Below are 22,763 nucleotides of genomic sequence, written 5' to 3'. Positions count from 1 at the left end.
GGGTCTGTCAAGGCTTGTGAGAGAATGAAGAATTGTGATTTTACGTGATTTTTGTTATGGTTCTCTCTCTCATGCTGGAAGCTTTGGCAGTTTGGCTGGGTGGACAAGAGAGGTGCTACTCCCGTGATCGGAACTAGAGACTAAGTTAGAAAAGAGTGGTAACATTTTGGTATCAGAGCGGAAGGTTGGAAGAAAAGGTAGAATCGACGAACGGGCTGGTGGAGCGATTCGTCGAGGGTTGTGACAGTGTGACGCTCACGTGCGGACCTGCGTATTGGCGGGGTGCTGGATTACCATGAGGGCAAGGGTCCGTCTGACGATCGCGTCAGTTGGTATTACGATTGCGTAAGCTGGACGGAGCTTCTTTGGAGAGGAAGCGAACGAAGAAGTTGCTGACGAGCGACGAAGGATAGCAGATTTGCCATTCTTTTACGTACGCGTCCGAAAAAGGTGCCTAGGCACTTGAACGATCGCCTGGCGTGGAGCGTAGACCGTGTCACGACGCCTTTTGGGAATTCAACGGAGACGTGGTGACGAATGGCTTCGGGTAAAATTGGTGTGGGCATCGCTGAAGGCACGGCGCCAATCGGAGAACTACCGACTAAAAAGGGTAGCCAAGGGTAGACCAGGCCCGTAGGTGATAACAGACAGTCGTGCAGGCTGCAAGCTGCAGAATTCGAATTCCAGGGGGCCTTCTACCTATTTTCCCTTTTGGGTTTGGATCAAAATTCATAGACCAGGAAGGTTCTTTGTCATTTCTGTCGATTCTGTGTTTTTTTCCCTGGTTGGTTGCTGATACTCCGTTTGCGTGAAAAGCGACAAGTATGCATAGAATTTAATGCTGTAGTAAGGACAGACTATGCTTGAGAATATGCCTGTGGGCTTCAGTCAGAGTGAAATGCAGTAGTTTCCCTAGTATAGGGAAAGGCGGGATTGAATATATATGCCTGTGTCAAATACGTAATCAGTGTGCATGTCAGATTGCAGGAGTTCCCTAGTATAGGGAATTGTGTTCGGAGTGTCAGTACCCTGAATTGTGTCGGCTTGTGATTACGGTGTTCTAGGGGTGTTTAAAAAAAAAAAAAAAAAAAAGAAAAAAGGAAAACCCAAGACAAAACACCTATTGAACTAAATGGAAGCAGAAGAAGGAGCTTCCAGGAGGGACCCTGGTGAATCAGGAGTCCGGCCGACCCAGCAGGGATCGCGCCCAGTAGCTCACACTTTATCTGGCAGAATTGCATTGTTGGAGGATGCCTTACAACAGTTGTTAGCGCAGCAATTACAAGCCAATGCAGGGCAGTCCGAACTTAGGAGAGCACTACAGAGTATGTCTGCCAGACCTTCTCGAGAGGAGAAGGGAAAGGCTCCAATGGAACCGGAGTCTAGTGTTCATACGGTCGAGCCTAGGAAGGCTAAAGTGCCAATTATTGCCAATTACAGACCGGAAAAGTATTCTGGTCGGATGAACGACCGTAGTTCTGATGTCATTGAGACCTGGCTACACAAATGGGACGAGGCGTTCGCCATTTGTGAGATCAGAAATGACATCAAAAAGATCCGCGAGGCCACCCATATGTTTAGTGAGGCAGCGGATCGGTGGTGGATTAAGCAACAAAAGGATGGCATAGCATCCACTACCTGGGAGGGGTTTAAAAGAGAGTTCAGGAAACACTTCTTACCTCCTGACGAGGCATCCCGAGCTTGGGATCAATATAGGAACCTGCGTCAGAGAAATTTATCAGTGGCAGAATACACTGATAAGTTTCGAGAGAGTGTAATGAAGGTTGACGAACCCCTGCCTCAATCAATCCAAGTGAAAGATTTCATATTTGGATTGAATGACCGAATAAAAATGGAAGTTCGGGCTAAGTACGCGAACACGCTAGATGATGCAATAGCTATAGCCTTGAACTACGAGGATGCCAAAGGCAGCAAGCCAAGTGGGTTTGCACAGGTTGGAACCCAGTATGGGTATCCAAAGAAATCTGGGTTTAAGAAGAAGTGGACTAGTAAAGGGAGTGGTTCGCAGCCGAGTGGTCAAGCCAAGCAGGTGAGACCGGCTGAAACTCCTAAACCAAGTACCACCATTGGAGTGAAGAGAAAAGTAACTCCAATGGCAGCCCGGGCTTGGTCTAAGTCTCCCTTGAACCCAGAACAAAGGGAAAAAGCGAGGAGAGAAGGCTTATGCTTTGGTTGCCTTCAACCTCATCAGTGGAGAGATTGTCCACGTAATAAAGATCGTCGGATGGCTGAGATGGTGATCTCAGAATGCGACGTGGAGATGCAGGGAAGTCCCAGAGCGGAAGAGATGCAGATTCAGCTAGCGGGATCTTCTCAGAGGTTAGTACCTTGTTTGTTATGTGTGTCTGTTGCTAAGTTAGTGACGAGTGCACCTGATAACATCCTATCTAAGCCCGCAGCAACGGGGTATACAGCCTTCAATGATACGGAGTTAATTAGAATGAAAGGGCAAGTGGCCAGTCATGATGTCATTGTGTTGTTTGACTCCGTGTCAACTCACAATGTGATTAACTCCAAGCTCGTGAAGAGGCTGAGATTAAAGACAAGTCCATCTGACTATGCGTATACAGTCAAGATGGCTGATGGAAGTTCAACTGAAGTATGGGACCAAAGGGTTACCCAGTTGGAGCTTCGGATTCAGGACTATGCTGAGAAGCTTGATTTTGAAATAACCAAGCTTGCTCATGCGGATATAGCCCTGGGAATGGCGTGGCATTCTAGGAAGAATCCAGCCATTGATTGGAAAAAGCACGTATATCAATTCAAGATGAATGATGTGCTTTATGTCTTGCGAGGTGGAAAAGATATACCTCAAGGACCGTTGGTTTCCGTAATGGAAATCAGAAAGGCTCAAGTAGAGTTTTTATACCTTTGCACCGCATCGGTAGAGTCGGTGAATGATTCTTCGACTAGCACTGATGTTACGCAAAGTGATAAGATGGCCAAGCTGGCTAATCTTATAGCAGAGGAGTTCTCTGAATGCTTTAGGGATGAACTACCTTATGGGTTACCTCCAGAGCGGAAAGTTCAGCATAAGATTGAACTGATCCCGGGGGCAGAACCTGTAAATAGACCTCCCTATAGAATGAGTTTTACTGAAGAAGCGGAGGTGCGTAGGCAACTGGAAGAATACCTCAAGTTGGGGCAGATTCAACCAAGTTTCTCACCTTTTGCTTCACCAGTGATATTAAAGAGGAAAAAGGATGATACGTTTCGCCTCTGTATAGATTACAGAGCATTGAATAATATCACTGTTAAGCACAGGTATCCGATGGCTCGGATTGATGATTTGCTAGATGCATTACATGGAGCCGTGATTTTCAGCAAGATAGATCTTAAGTGCGGCTATCATCAGATCCGGATTAGAGCCGAGGATGTGCATAAAACCGCTTTTAGAAGCAGGTTTGGTCATTATGAGTTTTTGGTAATGCCCTTCGGACTTACCAATGCTCCAGCGACCTTCGTCATGCTTATGAACGACTTACTACGACCGTATATCGGAAAGTTCGTAGTACATTTTATTGACGACATTTTGATATTCAGTAAAAGTCTTACTGAACATCGTGAACACTTAAGGATAGTGTTCAGTACTTTGAGGAAAGCCAGTCTTTATGTGAATAAAAAGAAAACTATACTGTGTATGGTTAGACTTGAGTATTTAGGGTTCATAATTACTCCACAGGGGGTAGAAATGGATCCGAAGAAAGTGGCTGCGATACTAACTTGGCCAATCCCTCAGAGTCTGACCGCGTTGCGATCATTCTTGGGATTTGTCCAGTTTTATAGAAGGCATATCAAAGGATATTCCGAAATAGTATCGCCATTGACTGATCTGACCTCAGATAAAGTACCTTTTATTTGGGGACAGAATCAACAAGAAAGTTTTAACACCATAAAACAAGCTGTGGTCTCAGGACCGGTGTTAAAAATAGTTGATCCCCAGAAACCGTTGTTCCTAGAAACCGATGCAAGTGGCATTGCGGTAGGAGCAGTCCTCCTTTAAGAGGGAAGGCCAGTAGCCTTTGAAAGCAAGAAGCTTTCTCCCTCTCAAAGGAATTGGCCAACTCATGAATTGGAGTTGTATGCTGTTATCCATGCTTTGAAAACATGGAGGCATTATCTGTATGGTTCAGAGTTTTATGTGGATGTGGATCATGATACTCTGAAACATTTCTGTAAACAGCCTGACTTGAGGGGCCGCCAAGCTAGGTGGGCAGAGCTCATGCAGGAATTTAATCTAACGATTCGGTACCGAAGAGGAAAAGACAATAAGGTAGCTGATGCGTTGTCTCGCATTATGCACAATCTGAGTTTCACGGTATTAGAGAGCGCTCTAATGGCCGAGATCAGAGAAACTCAGAAGGTGGACGAGTTTGTCCAGAGCTTATGGCCTAAGGCTCATGTGTTAAAACCCGGGGAAAGTGAAAAGGATGACCTGGCATCCAGAAGAGGCCAAACTTATGCAAGATATACCATAAGGGATGGTATGCTAGTTAGAAATGGCAAGGTTGTAGTACCTGGTCAGAATGATCTCAAGCAGAGAGTCATTCGACAATGCCATGATAGCCCGTGCGCGGGACATCCAGGTGTCGAGAAGACATATGATCTCGTGAAGCGAGATTTCTTTTGGCCAAAAATGAAGAAGCATATTCATGAATATGTGACACGGTGTTTTTCGTGTCAGGTAAGTAAGGCCGAGCGGGTGAAGCCACCCGGACTTTTACAGCCCTTGGAAATACCACTAAGCAAGTGGGAGAGCATTTCCATGGACTTCATTGTAGGGTTACCTGCAACACAAGGGGGGTATAATTCTATCCTTGTGGTGGTTGATCGTCTAACCAAGATGGCTCACTTCATTCCGACTAGAGAGTCTGTTAGTGCCCCGCAAGTAGCGGAGTTATTTATTAGACATATATTTCGTCTGCATGGATTGCCTAGATCCATAGTGTCAGACAGAGATGTCAGGTTTACCGGTCACTTTTGGACAGCGGTATTTGAGACACTAAGGACTGAGTTGGGAATGAGTAGTGGGGATCATCCTGAGACGGATGGTCAGACGGAGAGAGTCAACCAGACATTAGAGGATATGCTGAGAGCATATGTGTCATTGAGGCAACATACATGGGACAAGTGGTTGCCATTGTTGGAGTTTGCCTACAATGATAGGAAACATTCATCTACTGGGTTCAGTCCGTTTGAGCTGAACTATGGTTATAGGCCAGCCAATCCAACTATAGTTGGAGTACCTCAGAAAGTGCCTAGTGCCGCGAACTTTGTAGTTCAGATGCGGGAGATGCTAGCACTTGCGAGAGCTAATATCCGCCAGGCTATGGATAGAGCCAAGGTGTATGCGGATGAAAATCGGTCTATAAGAGTATTTGAAGAAGGAGAAAAAGTTTTTCTCAGAATTCCTTCGCACTCGAAGTCGTTGACTTCAGGAGAGTGTGCTAAGTTATCACCTCGATACTGTGGGCCGTGGTTAATTCTAAAGAGAATAGGCAGTGTAGCCTATAAATTAGAATTGCCACAGGGGTGTAAGGTGCACCCGGTTTTGCATGTTTCACGTTTAAAGAAATTTTTACATACTGGTGACTCACTAATCGAAGGTGTGGTTTTGTTTCAGGAGATAGAGGATATTGCAAGGCGCAAACCAACAAGAATCCTGGACCGAGGAACAATGCAAATACGAAATCGGAAGATACCCACGGTGTTGGTTGCATGGCATGGTCAGCCTCTATCCGAAGCTACCTGGGAATCCGTATATCAGTTGCGGAGAGTGTTCCCAGACTTTATCATCGAGGACGCTGATGTCTGAAGAGGGAAGGAATGTTACGCTCTAGCCGAGGTAGCATGACCTCGGAAGAATCAGTCGACATTTCCCTTATAGGATCTATCTTTGTAATATATGTGTTTGCGCTTTATGTAAATGATCGGGAGGGATTAATGTCAAGGTCCTAGGTGAGGGCTGATAGCACCGGACTAGATAGATCTGAGACCAGGGGCCTAGTGCAAAGAATGTGCCTAGGGGCAAGGAATTAAATGCATCCCAAGAGAGGGGTGAAATGTTGCATTAGAAAGGCCCTATATGGATGACATGTGGCATCTAGATCTATCTAGGGAATTGGGGTCTGTCAAGGCTTGTGAGAGAATGAAGAATTGTGATTTTACGTGATTTTTGTTATGGTTCTCTCTCTCATGCTGGAAGCTTTGGCAGTTTGGCTGGGTGGACAAGAGAGGTGCTACTCCCGTGATCGGAACTAGAGACTAAGTTAGAAAAGAGTGGTAACACATCACATGTCCAATCATGATAGCCTGTAGTTACTCGGGTGTTGAGTGTCCAAGTGCTGGGGAAGCCAAGGCAAACAGCGTCATTGAATAGCTTTGTTAGGATCGGGGCTCACGTGTCGATCCCATATGCAATAAACTCAATGCATAGCCCCTCGTGATCCTTTGCTCGGCCATTGTGCAGTTTCAATGTCGCATCCTTGACTCCCCCTCTGGTGAACAACGTGCAAGTGGTGGGGCGAGGTGTGTGTATGAGATCTGGAGTGGGCTGGTGTGGGACATCATAAAGATGGTGTGCATACGTGTGCCAGACTCTCGTGTTGGTGAGGGGTGATGGGGACCTACGCTCAAGGAATCTCCGCCAAAAATCCTTAGAGTTGCTGCTGTACAAGATGTGCAGCAGCTGCTCCTCATTTCGACGAAGAAATGCCTGCTTCTTCCGACGTACGAGACGTCGGTACTTGCGTACAGTGTCTGGTGTGTTCGGGAGGTGACATCTGGTTTCAAATCGGAGCTGTCGGTGATAAGCCTTGCACTCCGCATCGTACCAATTGTTGCAAGGTACAAAACCAAGAGGTGGTGGTCTAGTGGACCGTGTGATGTGGGGAAAGATTTGGAGGGCAGCCTCGTGGAGTGTGCGACTAATCAGGGCAGCACGGTCCTCTATGAGTGGTATGTGATCGATGTAGGTTAAGAGTCTACTTAGGCATCCAGAGTAGGCCGGTGAGAGGCTGTGATCAAAGTGTATGTCATGGTAGGTGTCGTGCTTCCTATGTGGTGTGTGGTGTGGCTAAGCGTGGGGTGGCGATAGTGAAGAATAGGTATGTGTGATCAGCTCCTGGAGGGAGTGGTGCTACGGTGAAGCCGGTGATACAAGGTAGGGGATCCCATGATGTAATCTACTACACTAGTGCCCGGGAAGCAAGTAAAACCACCTGAGGAGGGCCATAGGTCGAGCCCATTGTAGATGATGAGATCATGCATCCTACCCAGATCAAGGAGCACGTGTCCATATGGTGTAACAGGCCCATGTCGGTCCGATGAGGTCCTGGTCATACCTGCTTCATCTAGGTCCATGTCTGGTAGCATTATAGAGTCGTCTCGGAAGCCCAAAAGTGGTGCCTGGCGCGTGCTTGTCTTGGGGTTGAAGTCCCCAACGAGGAGAACTTCCCCACGGGCTGAAAGGTCTAGGATATCCTGATGTAAGGGTGCATATGGCGATGTCTCACCCTCCTCTTGTGCCACTCTGGCCAAGTGGGATGTGTCTGGCGGGAAGTAGCATATTGCTATGAAAAGGTCACGGGTGTCTGTGTGTCGGATCCGGATCCACATGAATAGGGAGTGTGCGTCCTTTCTCTCAATGGAGATGGCTCCAACGAGGGAAGACCTGTACAATACTGCGACCCCGCCTGATCCTCGGGACTCCTCCTGTATCCATCGTCTCATCCCTTAAGGCTGACTCCCATGTGTAGCCACGACTATCGGTAGTGGACGCTCTAGGCTCTGGTGTGTCTCCGTGTAAAAGACTATGTCTCGTCCTGTATAAGACTCCCAGAAGTTCCCTGGGTCTGACCATAAGGTACCATTACAATTCCAAATGTTGGAGTCTAGGGTCTCGAAAAACTGAGTCTCATAGGCCCCGTCCCCCTAGGAGGTACGAGTGGGAGCCCGACGGGTGCCACTCAACAACCTACCATCTCGAACCACGGCCCATTTCCCCTCCTTGCAGGCAACATCCCGCTGTTGCAGAAGAGCTCGTCGCTCCTCAATCTGTAGTGGTGTCAAATCCTCGTCCATGGACAGGGTGGGATGCTCTCGTAGAGAGGCTCGACGTCAAAGTGTCGCTAGTCGAGCATGTGAATCTCTAAAGCGAACGACTAGGGGCTGCTCTCGGTGGGGATTAGTATCCCAAGTACCTGAAGGAGGAATTAGAGTTATGTGCATCTCATAGTGAGTGAGGGTTTATTTGAGGTTGTGCCCGCCCTTTTCACGCTAGGTTTTCCTTTGAATAGAGGCCTATTCCAAGGCTATAGGTAGGCCTGCATGGCCCATCTTGTAAGGTTGGCTGACAAGGCCATTTGATCCTAACCCTAGTCGGGTCGAACCAACTTGCAGGTCAAATCAACCCACTTAACCTGGGTCAGTACTTGACCCTCGATCAGCCACTTCCGGGCTTATGTATGGCCCTATCCCCTCCTTTGTTATGCATCTGTTGGAGCATAATCCTTGTCTATATTTGGGTGATTCCCTTGCTATATATAAAGTTGCCATTGTTGGCCATCATTGAGGAAGGATGTCGAGGCATATGTCAAGACATGCATCATCTGCCGGAAGGTGAAATAGGACAAGCAGAAGCCAACTGGACTGCTGCAGCCTCTACCTATTCCCGAACAACCCTAGCAAAGCATTGCCATGGATTTTATCTTTGATCTTCCTTGTACACCATCGGGAACTCTTTATGTCTCATGCATTTAAACATCACAGGATGCCTCAATCAATTGTCAGTGATAGAAACCCACGGATGATAAGTCTTTTCTGGAGAGGTATCTTTGAGAATATGGGTACCACGCTGAATTTATCATCCTCTTTTCATCCTGAATCTGATGGGCAGTCCGAAGAAGCCAACTCCACTGCCCTTGATCTTCTCAAGTGCTATGTTTCGGATCAACAATCGAAATGGGAGCAATTTCTACCACTTGTTGATTTGCCTACAACAACACTCTACACTCGTCCACAGAGAAAGCCCCCTTTGAAATTGTGGCAAAAGAACGGAAGGTACCTCCCATTTTGCATACGAAAGCCAAGAGAAGCACAAACGGGCAGCAAATAAGCATTGCCGGCAAGTTACTCTTGAAAGAGGCGATTGGGTGCTGCTGCGTTTTCAGAAAGCACAACTTGGAACTTGGAAGATGAAAGGCAAGACCAAAGTGTACACAAAGCTGAAGATGGGGTATTATGGTCCTTTTCAGGGTTTTGAACGCATTAATGATGTAGCTTACAAGCTGAAGCTACCTGCCACTTGGACCATACACAATGAAGCCTTTCCAGGGTGATGTGCCTGAAGACCTGCTTCATGAGGATCAGCCCGAGGTGGAAGGATTGGATGAAATCTTGGTTTCAGAACAGATTTTGGCACATATGGAAAGAAAAGTGAAAGGTAGAGTTTCCCGTCGCTACCTGGTGAAGTTCAAGAATTATACTGCACTAGATGCAAGGTGGATGGAGGAGGGTGACTTGGCAGAGTCACCTCACATTTTGCAGCTCTACCTGGACACATTTCAGCTTGTGCCCACTGCGGTACAAGCTCCTACAAGTTAAGCAGAGCAGAGATCTGGAGCATTGCCTGGTGCTCCAGAGGAGGGTAGCACCTCCCCTTCCTTGATTCAGACTGCTCATATATCTGGAGATCGCTTGGTGGCACCGATTGTCTCACCCGAGATGCTGCTTGTTGATAGTATTTCTGTCGCGAGATCTCCATGATGGGTGTTCACGACACTCGACACAGAGGATAAATTGATGTATGGATGGACTCTCGAGCTCTCCTAGCCCATATTATCATTGCAGGTTGTATCTTACAGATGATGTACATTCTGGTATGGGCTATTTCTGCCTATTTGCATTACTTTACTTTCAATGTACTTTTTTTGACAGCAACCCAGATAGTTTGTTGTTTTAAGAGGAGGGTATGTCACGGGGACGTGAAAACTGTGTACTATTTTCAATGAGCAGGGGCATTCTAAGAGACAATAGTGAGAGAGTTGGTTGGGAAGTCAAAGTTTGGGCCAAATGGTTGAACCAAATGGAAAACGTGAGCATAGTTCTCATTAAAAATTTTCCTGGTAGGAAGGACTGCACCTTATGATGTCATGATTCAAAGCTCAAGAATACATAATGTAGTGCAAACGGATTTGCAGAACACAATGTAAAAGTGGATAAAGAAAGAGACATGTGTTAGACAACAATATTGATGGCAATGAAAGTGGGACCCAAAGTGTGAGAAAAAAAGGCATGAGAAAGAAATAGGGAAGGAGAGAGACTATGAGAGACAATAGTGAAATTCAGTGATGGCACTAATGAGAGCAAAACAATTTGTTTCTAAGTTGTGCTAAGTGATTGAAGTGACTGAAGCTTGCATTTGAGTAGAAGATCACTGCCCTTTTGTTTATCAAAGGCCGGTTTCAACAGTACAGGATTACACAGGTTTTTGGTATGTGCCTCGATGAGGCACATGGTTTGCTTTTAGAGCAAGCACACAGGCAGTTCGACGATCTGGTATGTACTTGATATAATTTGAGCCTTTATAACATGCTGTGGAGAGAATCTGCTCTTCATATGTCTCAAGTAATGCGAGGTTGGAACGAATGGGCTTTCTTTGAAGGCAGAAGGGGAAGTGTGGGTGCTTCTTCAAATCTCGAACACAGATTGCTGGAAGGTGATGGACAAGGTGTACCGAAGCCAGAAGAGTACCTGCTTGAGAGCTCAGTGAGAGTTCGTGGTCCAAGTTATCTGGAGATATTCTCTTGTTGCGGACCCTGCCCCAAGGAAGGACAGGTTGAAACAGACCCTCAAAGCATGGTGCCTGGAAGACTCCAAGTTGTTCAACAAATCAAGGGGAGGTCTAAGCATTCTTCGGGAATGATTGCCCACGCCACTTGCAGCAGTCGGTCAAGGCAATCTGCCGAAGGCAAGGACAACCAGCAAGGTCGACCACCAGTCTAAAGTCATAGGAAGTAGGCACTAATTGAAGCAACTTATTGAAGTCAAGGACAATGGTGGAGGTTCATGATTGGAGAATTCCAAAAGGAAGTTTTCTTCCGCACCTCTATCTCGTCTTGCATCTCTTTCCCTCTGCTCTGTGGATGGTTTGAGCCACGATCATCAACATGGGTACGAGGTTTGGAATAGCTTCATGGGACTCAAATGTGTACGAGTAGGGAGGACAAGCTCAACGGCACGAATCATGCCTTTTGGAGGCTAAACATGAAGATATGGTTTTCCATGAGGGTTTGTGGGAGCTTGTTCATGGAGCTCAAGGATTGGGAGGATCCGGAGTCCAAGGCACATTCAGCCTTGGTCAAGACGATCACAAAGGAGGTTTCTCCGGCAGTCCAATCCCTCGAGAGTGGATCTGAGGTATGGTCTACTCTAGAGGACCTCTGTGCCAGGGATTCGGTAATGCGTGATGTCACATTGTAGGGACAATATTACAATATCGAGTTCCCCAAAGGGAGTTCCATGCAATCTTTCCAGATGCAGGCCAATATTTTTCATGATCAGGTACTGGACATGGGTGCTGCCCTTGCCACAAGTCTATCTACATCACCCATTCTTACCAAGCTTCCTCCTGATTACGACATGGTTGCCCGAGCATTGAGGTGCCATATCACAACACATCAATTGGACTTTGACAATCTAAGCTTCCTTCTCCTCGAGGAGGAATCAGCTCTTGTCTCCTAGGGAGAGCCAAGGTCACTCCAGGTGCACTCCCGATGGAGGTAAAGCACTTTCATCAATGCATAAGAAAAATCAGAGCAAGTGTTATAAATGCGATAAGAGAGGGCATGAGGTGAAGCACTTTCATCAATGCATAAGAAAAAGCAGAGCAAGTGTTATAAATGAGAGGGCATCTGGCTACAGATTGTTGGTCCAAAGGCAAATCTAAGAACCGGGACTCATAATCAAACTCTTCCTCCCAGTCTAGTGGTTCCAAAGGCAGTTGTTACTAAGAGTCTCCAGATTACCCTAGCCTTCTAGCACTAGTTCCGAATCCCCCACAGGGCACAGCCAAAGAGGGCATGTGCGAGGGAGTGCGGGTTGATAATGGCCCCGATCCTTCAAAAGCTTGGCAAGCAAGGTAGCTGTGTGGAGCTCTCGACCAGATGAATTCGATGTTCATTGCTTGGTGGCACAGAGACTTTGAAACTACTGTGTTTCAGCATTCGATGTCTGGGATACCTGTACGTGATGTGTTCATCGCGAGAATATTGGGTGTGGTGTGTTCCACAATCCATATTAATCCATTGGGACCTCACTGCAACTAGCTTGGGAGATCACAGTTGAGGATAACGACTCCTCTGTTCGAGGTGGCATCATTTCCTTTCAAGGATCTAAGTTGTTTGGAAATCTCACCGAGATGAATCCAAAATGGCGATGCTGGAGCGTCCATGGTTGCATCTTCATCGGCAGATTATATGCTCACTGTGAGCCACAGAGAGGATATTAGAGTTATGTGCATCTCATAGTAAGTGAGGCCTTATTTGTAGGTTTGCCCGCCCTTTTCAAGCTTGGTTTTCCTCTGAGTACAAGATTGGTGGTGAAAGGCTATGCACAGTCAGAAGGACTTGACTTCGACGACACCTTCGCCCCCACAGCTAGGATGGTGACTATTCACACAGTCATTGCCTTGGCTGCTCATCACAGTTGGCCTATTTTTCAGATGGACGTCAAGTCTGCATTTTTGAACGGTAACCTGGAGGAGGAGGTACATGTGGCACAGCCACCAGGATTTCAGATTCCAAGATCCCCATCAAAAGTTTGCAAACTGAAGAAGGCCTTATACCAGCTGAAACAGCCCCCCAAAGCTTGGTACCAACGGATAGATGTTTTCTTTCAGAAGATCCGGCTTCAGCGGAGTCCATCATAGGCAAATCTTTATCTCAACATAGAGGGGGAGTTGCGGCTGATATTGATTCTATATGTAGATGACCTCATCATTACTAGGGATCATACGAAGAAGATTGCTCGGGTCAAGCGACTTCTCATGGAGGAGTACGAGATGACTAACTTAGGCATACTTCGCGACTTTCGAGCAGTATCTTTATTTCATGGGAGAAATATTGCAAGGAACTGCTCATATCCTTTAAGATGGAAAAATTGCAAAGCAACAGTGACTCCCATGGAAACTGGTCTGAAGCTAAGTGCGTGTGATCCATCTCAACCGGTTGATTCATCACTATATTGATGCTTGGTGGGGAGTTTGCTTTACCTCAGCAATACCCGACCAAATATTTCCTACGCAGTTGGATTGCTATGTTAGTTCTCTGCCACACCCAAGAAGGCTCATTGGGACGCACGTATGAGGGTGCTAAGGTACTTGAAGGGTACCTGCACCTACGGCATCACTTATACCACAGGCATTGAGTTGGGAGGTTTCTGTGATGGTGAGTGGGCAGGTGACATTGATACCCGGAGATCGACCTCTAGATATTGAAGTACAGGGCTGCTTGAACAACGGCATGTGAAGCTTTGTGGCTCAGGTGGATCCTAGAGGACATGAAAGTGGCCCAAGAAGATGCGACTGCGGTTATGTGAGACGACCAAAGTTACATAGCGATCGCGCAAGGGTTCCCATGACACTAAGGAATCAAGCGATGGTGTTCCCTTGCGTGCAGCAGCGTCTCCTCCAACTCTCTGCTCTTTACCACTCCAATTATTAATGACATAGAGTTGATATATTGCCCAACCAACGACAACATCTCAAATGTCTTCATGAAGGCACGTCCCAAGGAGTAGATGGAACACCTCATTCGACGCATGGGGATCGGCCCACATTTGTGTCATTGAGAGGGGGTGTTAGAAGAGTCACTACCCCACCTCTGAGCCCCCATTTTGAGGGGACAAGGGGGCAAGAGACTCTAGGGGGAAAGGGACAATGGCTACCTAGCTGCATGAAGGACTACGCCTACATGGTACGGAGGCATCTAAAGTACCAGGGCCAGCCAGCAGCAACAAAAGGCCACCAGAAGGGGCCTACTTATAGGCCAAACCAGCCAGGTCTGGTCGGCCCACATTCAGCCCTAAAAAGGGCCTTGACCATGTCGGTCCGGTCAGCTGCAGCAAACTAGCCTCGTCGGTCAACTATCCAGGCTCCTTGCCCTCCTATAAAAGGGGCTTCAATCCCCCACTATTCTCCATAATCAGCACTGACCTGCCTTGCACCAAGCAAGCGTGCAGGGAGAGAAGAATACTCAATTCATACTGACAGCAGCCTTGTTGTCCTTTGTGCTCATCTTTGAGGTTTTGTCTGCCCACTTTTGTGGAGGAATATATCTGAGTTTCTGTCCTATCTCTCTTTCCGTCTTTTTGAGTGTTGTATGAGCTAGATCGGGAGTGAGGTGTGAGTGATTCTATCCTCTATTTCCAACACGCTCAAACTTGCCTGCATAGAGTCTAACATCTGTTTGTGTTGGAGAAGCATCACCTCTCGGTCTAGCTTTTGTTGCCTCTCTGCCTGGGCGAGCTCTGCATGCCGCAGTACCTCCTCATTCCTGCGTCACTAAGAGCAGTTTTTCCAAAATCTATGGTTCCTCTTTCTTTCAACAGCTTTTCTACTTCTTTTTCCTCGAGACGCTGTTTTGTTTGGTCCAGCTGTCTTCTGCTTTCTTCTAGCTAGGATACATGTTCTTCGAATTGCTGTAGGAGGACCCGATTCCGCTCTAGAAGATTCGTCATCACTTCTTGAGCATTTGGCGAAAGCGTATCTTTTTTGTAGTCTTTCTCCTCTTGATAGTCTTCAAAGTTAACTTCTTTTCTTCCGTGGCGCTTGATTGTGTCCTTTTCGGATCTCAACACAACCATACACTCACAATAGTCAAGCTGGATACAGACCGAAGCTCTGATACCAATGTAACATGCAACAGTAATCTTATCATGTAATCACAGCACGACCTTCTTTAAACCTTTAGCGAGGAATTAGCATTATGCACCATAGAGAGAGAGAAACGAGATAAGGATAGATAGAGAATGAAGTCGACAACCGATTGGGTCCTTGTACCCACTAAAGAGCCCCTCCCCCAATCGGGGGAGAATTTGCTTTATACTTGGAGAGCTAAGAAATACAAATAATACTTTGAGAGAGAGCACGGAAACGTGCTTCTGAAGAGTACAATGTGCACACGTATTGTAGACCCAAAGACCTTAGAGGCAACGTTGACCAATACCAAGACCTTAATGCTGTCCACACTGACAATGTAGGGCACTTCTGCAAGGCAAGGAAGAGGCTTGTGCTGCCCACCGGGATGCAAGGTTACTGCATGAGTGAGAGAGTGAAAGCTAGGAGTATTAGATTCTAAAAGAGAACTAAGAGATGACTGAAATATAGAGCTGAGAAGTGAGCTGTTCAAAACTGTAAAGAAAGCTGTAAAGAGCTGCTGAAACACTACCCTAACCTTACTCCATTTGCTGGTCCGAATCCTCAACTGTGGTGCTGCGTATTCGCCTTCCGAACAGGCTGAACTTAAGGCCAAAGGCTGAGGCTGATCAGGTCCGAATCCTCAACTGTGGTGCTGCGTATTCACCTTCTGAACAGGCTGAACTTAAGGCCAAAGGCTGAGGCTGATCAGGGCCAACCCCGGAGGTGTTCAGGGCTGCACACAAGAGGCTGGAGGAGAGCTATTGGAGAGTGCTGAAGGCTTGGGGAGCTGAGTGAGGAACCAGGACATGCATGGACCCTATTTATAGGGCTGGAGGGCTGAGCCAACCAGCCCAAAATGGCCGACTTTTCAGTCGGTTATTTTGGCCGGTTGGCTGGTCCCGTGGCCCCATAAAAGGCAGCCCTAGGCCTCATAAAAGATGGTTAGGGAGGGGTCCAGGGTAGCCTATAAAGGCAGCCCTTCCCCTGCCATTTCCCTTCAATTGTTCCAGCCCTGAGGGGGCCCAAAAGGGCTCCTATCCTAGGCTGGACCTAAACATATCTCTAAACCTAAGACGGAAACACCACCCTAGCCCCATTCAAGCTTGAAACAACTTGTAGACCTGAGTTGTGCTGAGTGAGCCTAAGAAACATGTAATTGTCTCGGTATAAGGATTATATTTTGAGCTTGGGTTGTGCTTTATACTATGACATCCCCACTAACGTCACCAGCACTGTCATCCCCACTGACATCACCAGCGCCCAACAATGGGTGTAGACCTTAGTATAAAAATATGCTCTCACACATACAGTCCACACCCACACATACTTGAGCATCCATTTATACAAAGTCTTCGTATTGAGTTTCTGTCGGCACTCCCGAGGTGAAGGGCAGACTCAGCCATGACAAAGGCTAGCACTAAAGGAGAAGGCTAATCAAAAAGTAGTCCAAAATCTCTTCATTCAAGCTACAACTCGTTGTGAAGTTTAAATAATTTCATTTTAGTCTCTCCCAAACGAGCATCTGAATCTAGCTGATAGGGCAACACACCATCTAAGATAAAAAGAATTATCGCAATACCAGCAAGCCGCAACTTGGACGAAAAGTTCACAAGGTGAAATTTGCATGTCCGCTAATACAGCAGAAGTATATACCTAGATGAATCCAGGAACATTCCCAAACTCATCCTCTAAAAACACAACATAGTGTAGTGAGATTGTGCAGTTTCAATCTCACGATAGTCACTCATAAGATTGAAAACCATAAACTCCATCACGCATAGCAGGAACTAGCTACTATGACATCCCCACTGACGTCATCAGCGCCCAACCGTGGGTGTAGACCATAGTATTAAAATATGCTCTCACACATACAATCCAAACACCACACATACTTGAGCATCCATTTATACAAAGTCTTCGTACTAGTTTCTGTCGGCACTCCAGAGGTGAAGGGCAGACGAAGGCTAGCACTAAAGGAGAAGGCTAATCAAAAAGTAGTCCAAAATCTCTTCATTCAAGCTACAACTGCTTATGAAGTCTAAACGATTTCATTTTGGTCTCTCCCAAAGGAACATGCTACAGCTGCATTGTGCGTAATTTGCAGTCATACATCTCTTTAAGAACATCCCCTATGATGTTTTATGGTTACAATGTGTTATCCTGTGTGCAATCATGTGTGGGGCTGTCGGCACCTTGCATGCATAACCAATCAAAGAAAAACACGTATTTGCAATATGGGACACCCTCCACTAAATAGGCCTGCTAGAGAACCTAGTTCTCTCTTCATCTGTCATCGCTTGGTACAATCTGCTGGAAATATTACGGTTTTCTTATGTGATGCACTCTCAAACAGTTATTCGGTGCATGGAGCAATACATCTTGTACGTGACAACAATGAAACAGTAAAATAACCACCCTGGATGATAACAATCAGCTGTGACAAAGAGGATGTAAACGCATCATGCCACTTGAGTGATCTTAAAAATACTGGTAGGAAGGCTTCAAGACAATATTATACAGACAGTGACATCAATTGTATCACGTTCAGTGTTAGCTACCAGCAGAATCATTCTAAACACTCATACAAGATATGGCGATGCAATTGCCTTGATATTAAAGGTTCTGCAAATTTCTTAAGTACCAAAAAGACAGATGGCACAGAGTATTTTCCATTCGAGAATGTATGAAGCGTCTTTGAATTCAAATGGGTATGTTCCTAACTCTTCGTTGCTATAAGAAATCCATTAAAGTAATGCTTTCTGGTGTACATTTCCATACAGTTCCTACTATAAGAGAAGCATTATGTGTAAGACATGCACAACGTCAGGGGGGGGTTTCTTGTCGATATGGTAGCAAGCTGTCGATATGGTGGCAAGCTGCTTGGCCAGGAGGAAGCTTCTTTGTTGTTGGGAATGAGGCCCTAGCAGGGAGAATAGATGCGAAGGGCATACACACTTGGGAGGACATTTGGGACCCATACTCGGACGAGTGGCTGTCAATGCCTCAGATTGTGACCAAATTTCAGCTGACCTATGATGAATCGGTCTACCTGGGGGAAATTGCTTGAAGGATCCCGGACGACTGGCCAACCAACACACCCCCCTCACATGGCTCAGTGGCAGAGGAATGGGAGTGGGGGGCTGGCATCCCGCTGGATAAGCTGAGCGTGAAGCTGTTAGATAAGCTCCTTGCCCATAAGGAGGACTGGCACCAGAGGCTTGATGAGAGATGGCTGAGGGACGACTTGGACCTCACGTGGAGGGGTAGGTTCACTCGTGTATGGAAAGCCACACCCTACAGCAAGGTAAACTTTTTCCTCTGGAGAATAGGGGGTGGTCATTTCTCTATAGGCAGCCATGTCCCGTGGCTGCACGTTGATGATTGGTGCAAGATATGCAAAGCTGCTGCAGAGACTCACCCACTTGTTCTGGGGCTGTCCATGGGTCTGGAATGCGTGGGGTCTCATTAGGTCGAAATGTGCAAAGAGCCTGGGGATGGAGTACATATCCAAAGGTGCTGCCATCTTTGGAGCTGATCTTGGTCCAGATAACTCTGTGCTTTGGGACATTATCAGATATGCAACGCTGCACAGGATTTGGGTTGCCCGATACGAGGCCTCGGTTAATAGTCCTGCTGTTTTTGAGTTGTCCTGTAAAAAGGCTGTTTTGGAGATTGCCATGCAGACCGGATGGTTGGTAGCTTGTTGGCCTGATGAGGCTGTTAGAGTTCGTCTTCAGAGCGGTTTGTATGAAATGTCCTTTGGGGCTTTTTAAGTAATATATGAGTAGACCACTTTCAATAAGACATGCACAACATTACCTTTCCCCAGATGTTCCCTGGAAAGTTGTTCTGACCTTCTTCCTGATAGGTCCCGTCAGGATATACCCACAGATGTGTACGAGGCGGACACTGCACCCCTGCAAACTATGAGTAATACAAGGAGGCCTCAGCAATCCTGGCTAGTATATAGTCATCTTTATAAGATAGAATAACCGATTCCAGAAAATAAGAGCTAAACAATATCACATTCAGGACGGTAAGCCATGAATATCACCTTCAGCAATTTCAACTCTATTTTAGTTATCTCTCGCCCATTCATATACACGTTTGTACAACCATCGCTGGCCTTCTCTTGCATATCGCCGCCAACATTCAGAGCTGGAGTGATGATTCTGTCAGGTTTCTCCCCTTCCTACAGGTAGAGAAGCTCCTTTGATGATTTGTTTATGAAACTGCTGAAAGCGCTCCTACAGCATGAGTCACAATCATAGAAATAGATTTAGAGCTGGAAAGTGAACAAGAACACGCACCTTGCCCCAATGTCCGGATTGTTTGTCATACCAATACCTCCCTGGCTTCAGTTTCAGGGGAGGCTGACTGCATCCGAGTAATTCTGCAAATTCTTGGGGTGTTAACTGTTGTCCATTCACGTACAGCTGCTCCGGACGGAGTTGATTAGCTGGGCATTCTTTTTCGGCCTTCATTATTTGCTGCACCTCTAACGTGCTTAGCAGACGGTTTAATAGTCTAGACGGCTTTCCTAGATTGGGCCTTTTCGATTCGTCAATGGGCTGGCTTATGCATCCAACACATTTTCGACCTTCTGGCATTGAGCCCATAGCTTTCAGGACGCAACTGCTGCAAAACTTTGCATTGCACACCAGGCACGTCTCCTTCTCCTGCAGTCTGCTGCATTTCAAACACCCGTGGCATTCCCCTTTTCTCCTCTGCTGATTGACATTGCGACCACCATCTGCTCGCGTTTCTCTAGAGAACCCAGCATGATCATTCTGCGCAGGACTCGATAGGCTGCCCACAGCAATGCTACGACTCGCAGCGATCGCTATAGGGGAAGATGCAAAGGAACGGGAACCAGAGAACGGAGGCGAAATTTGTGTACCTGCCTCGGAAGAAGAATGGGTTCGAGAGGTGGATGTGGTCGACACAGCTGAGTCAAGAGAATTAGCCCGCAAATCCTCAAGGGTTCGCGCCGTCGTATCGTCTCCAGATATTCCCGCAGCGCTACTCTCTGGATCCACGAATGCGTGCACATCGCCAGGAATGACATTGCTCTGTGAGTTAGTCTGAGAAGACGACGAATCTCGTGGAATCAAGTCTACCCGGGACGTAATAGCTGCCAGTGTCCTTGGCGACTGCACACTTCCAGCTGCTTGGTGGTTGTGCCTTGACGGTCGAGAGGTATCTATAGTTTCTGCCTGGGGCACTTCGTAAGCGGGAGGAGGGCCACTATACACGGTTGCGAACGAGTAATCGAGGCTCTCGCCATCGGGAATGGAAACTCCAGGAGGGAACAAGCTTTGCAGGCTCGCTCTCCATGACTGTTTTTCAATGTCCGGGAGCTTCATAGTCTTCGCGTTCAACCGCACGTCTTCCTCCTCGTTTCTGTGCTCTGAAGCACCATGTGCAACGAAAACGATGCAGATCGTCTCGCTCCTTTCCTCTGTCCTCGGAAGTAAGAACTCCGCTACCAGCTGAGGCTCTGAGCTTACCAATGAGGAAGGAGTCTAAGGAACTTCGAAAATATGTTTAACAGTGGTTGAATCTCTATGTTAAACATTGGCTGAATCGTCCATGTCGGTTGTCAAGTCCTTGCAGTAGAGTAGAAAACATCAACACGAAACTGCACGTGCCTTGATAAGGTAGTGCTACAGTGCACTTTAGCCTCACCGCGAGTGGAAGAGACCTGCTCGGAGGCCGAAACGAAAGCTAAACATCGATCGTCCGACTGAGCAAGGCAGTGAGGGCAAGGAAATGTTTGCTGCTGCGACCCGGTCAAAATGCAAAATGCATGGCGGCTGCGGTGCCGCTGGCGGGAGACCCGCACAATCAAAGGATTCTGGCCGATGCGCCTCGGCCGACGTGGTAATCCATTGACATTGCCACGGGCAACAATGCAGGTCCCCGCTCTTGTATGTTCAGGTCCCATGTGTAGAAGGATCAAATTCAGGTTTCCTACAAATACGTTAACATCGAGGAAAAATACCAACTTTAGCGGAGCTTCTCCTACCTCCTAATTCTCTTCCAATATTCATGGCCGATTGCCTAGGAACATCAGAGTTTTCCCCGCCTTGGGAAATAGCGGCGGACTTCGACGTACCTGGGAATGCCCTCTTAGAGATCATAGTGCCAATTTCTCTTGGCCCCTTGAAATTTCAAATTGTCCAATTAGATTATAGTCAATACAAAACTAGCCGGTTAGAATTGTAGGCCTTTTAGTTATATTGCTACTCAATTCCCGGTCGGAATTTCAAATATGCAAGATTAATTGCCATGCAAAAGGAACTAGGGTGCGATAGACCGCCTCAGGGGAAAGGCGAAATGAATTACGAAATTTATAATAAGTCGATTTAAATTAACAATGTTTTAAATTGAAATGAAAAAAGTAAGTTGAGAATATCAAAATTGTATGCTTTTTGCCTTTTTGTGTTTAAAAAGCAAAGATATGCTTTTACCCACGAGTTTTTACACTATTTGAATAAAACCTTCATGATTGACATTAATTAAAATCAATCTAAGCGCTCATATTCGTAAGGGCTAAAATCAATCCAGGGACTCATGTTCGTTACACGTGGCTCAAGGAGATAGAAGAAAATCGAAAAATATGATTTATGTAAGTTTTGAAAGTCAAGAAAGGGAAATACCTGATTATAAACTAAGCAGGCAATAGTAGGTCCGAGCAAATGTCGTGGGTGTATAAGTGTTCCCTTCTTACGAGTAGCAAAAGTCAACAAACAAGGTGAAATTCAAAACAGATATATACATATATATAATATACTTTATATAACCACACATGGTGTGGACAGGGTGTGGGCGGGGATGCGGCACGCTTCTTTCCCCAAAGAGTTATAATCCGAGAGAACGGGCCTGTCACCGTGCGTCGAGATTGGAATCGCCGAGAATATTAGCGTCGAGATTGAGTATCGCGAATATGTAAGAGATTGACACATTACCTAAATCTCAATGGGCGGGTTTGTATTCCAAGTTGAGCACCAAGTATGTACATCTGCTTCACTTTCTGAAAAGATGCAAAAAACACGTTTGATATAAAAACAATATTAAAATACAGTATTATTGAACAACTCCTCATTAGTCTAGCTTTTACCAAAATTTTATATATAAATTGCTACATATAGTGTTGGAATGTAAACGACATTTTCGAGAATACATTTATAAATTACTGCATGTAATGTTGCAATATAAAACTACATCTATTACAAAAGTAAAAAAGCCTTGGCTCAAAATCTATCGCAAACATCAACCGCTCATATTCATGACATGTGGCTAAAAGAGGTCGGAGAAAACTAAAACATCTCTTTAGACTGCCTACCGTAAAGAGGAAAGAGCATTGATCAATCCTCAGCTCAACTATCGAAAGCAATTTCCACGCTTCTTGAGTAGAAGAATTTTCGCCAACAAAATGCATGAGGATCTACATTTACTTAGAGGACATTCATTTCCAAATAGCTTGTCAGAGTCCACCTCTTTTACCAAATCTTCCTTGCTTCCTTGCACGCAACTATCCCAATTAGTTCCAGGAGCTCTCTTATCTATGAAATACAAAGCAATGAAATTATCAACTCAATAAACCCAGAGTTTACCAACATACAGTCTAGCAGTTTACCTTGGTCCTCCTCCCTCCGTGCACCTTACTCCTTCTAAGGGAATCCTAAGGGCAATGCGCTCAGCACCTGTGCCTCTGGTTATTTCAAGCGGAGCTCGCAAACCTTTCCTCCACCCTGACCTCGCAGGAGCTTCGACCCAATTCCACCCCAGCTCGGCCAGCTCTCCCGCCTCACCACGCTCT

At 46.3% G+C, this 22,763-nt stretch overlaps 1 protein-coding gene across 4 annotated transcripts in view; it reads right to left on the bottom strand.

Annotated features, from left to right (window-relative positions):
- Positions 1-20,756, bottom strand: part of LOC147892371 (extra-large guanine nucleotide-binding protein 3-like) — an 80,787-nt gene extending 60,031 nt beyond the window's left edge. The window contains exons 1-3 of one of the 4 annotated variants that reach the window (XM_087386922.1): positions 19,249-20,756; positions 18,993-19,130; positions 18,758-18,862 (exon numbers count right to left, since the gene is read on the bottom strand). In XM_087386922.1, coding sequence (XP_087243048.1) covers positions 18,758-18,862; positions 18,993-19,130; positions 19,249-20,304 — 1,299 coding nt within the window. In that variant the 5' untranslated portion in view covers positions 20,305-20,756. The remainder of the gene's footprint in view (positions 1-18,757; positions 18,863-18,992; positions 19,131-19,248) is intronic. The other 3 variants (XM_087386923.1, XM_087386921.1, XM_087386919.1) reach the window with 3 other exon arrangements.
- Between the last annotated feature and the right edge of the window lie 2,007 nt (positions 20,757-22,763).

Source organism: Dipteris shenzhenensis, chromosome 16 (assembly GCF_047967505.1).
Source record: "Dipteris shenzhenensis isolate YYH24624 ecotype China chromosome 16, Dip_SZ_1.0, whole genome shotgun sequence".
Lineage (NCBI taxonomy): Eukaryota > Viridiplantae > Streptophyta > Polypodiopsida > Gleicheniales > Dipteridaceae > Dipteris > Dipteris shenzhenensis.
This window is presented reverse-complemented; position numbering and strand designations above follow the sequence as displayed.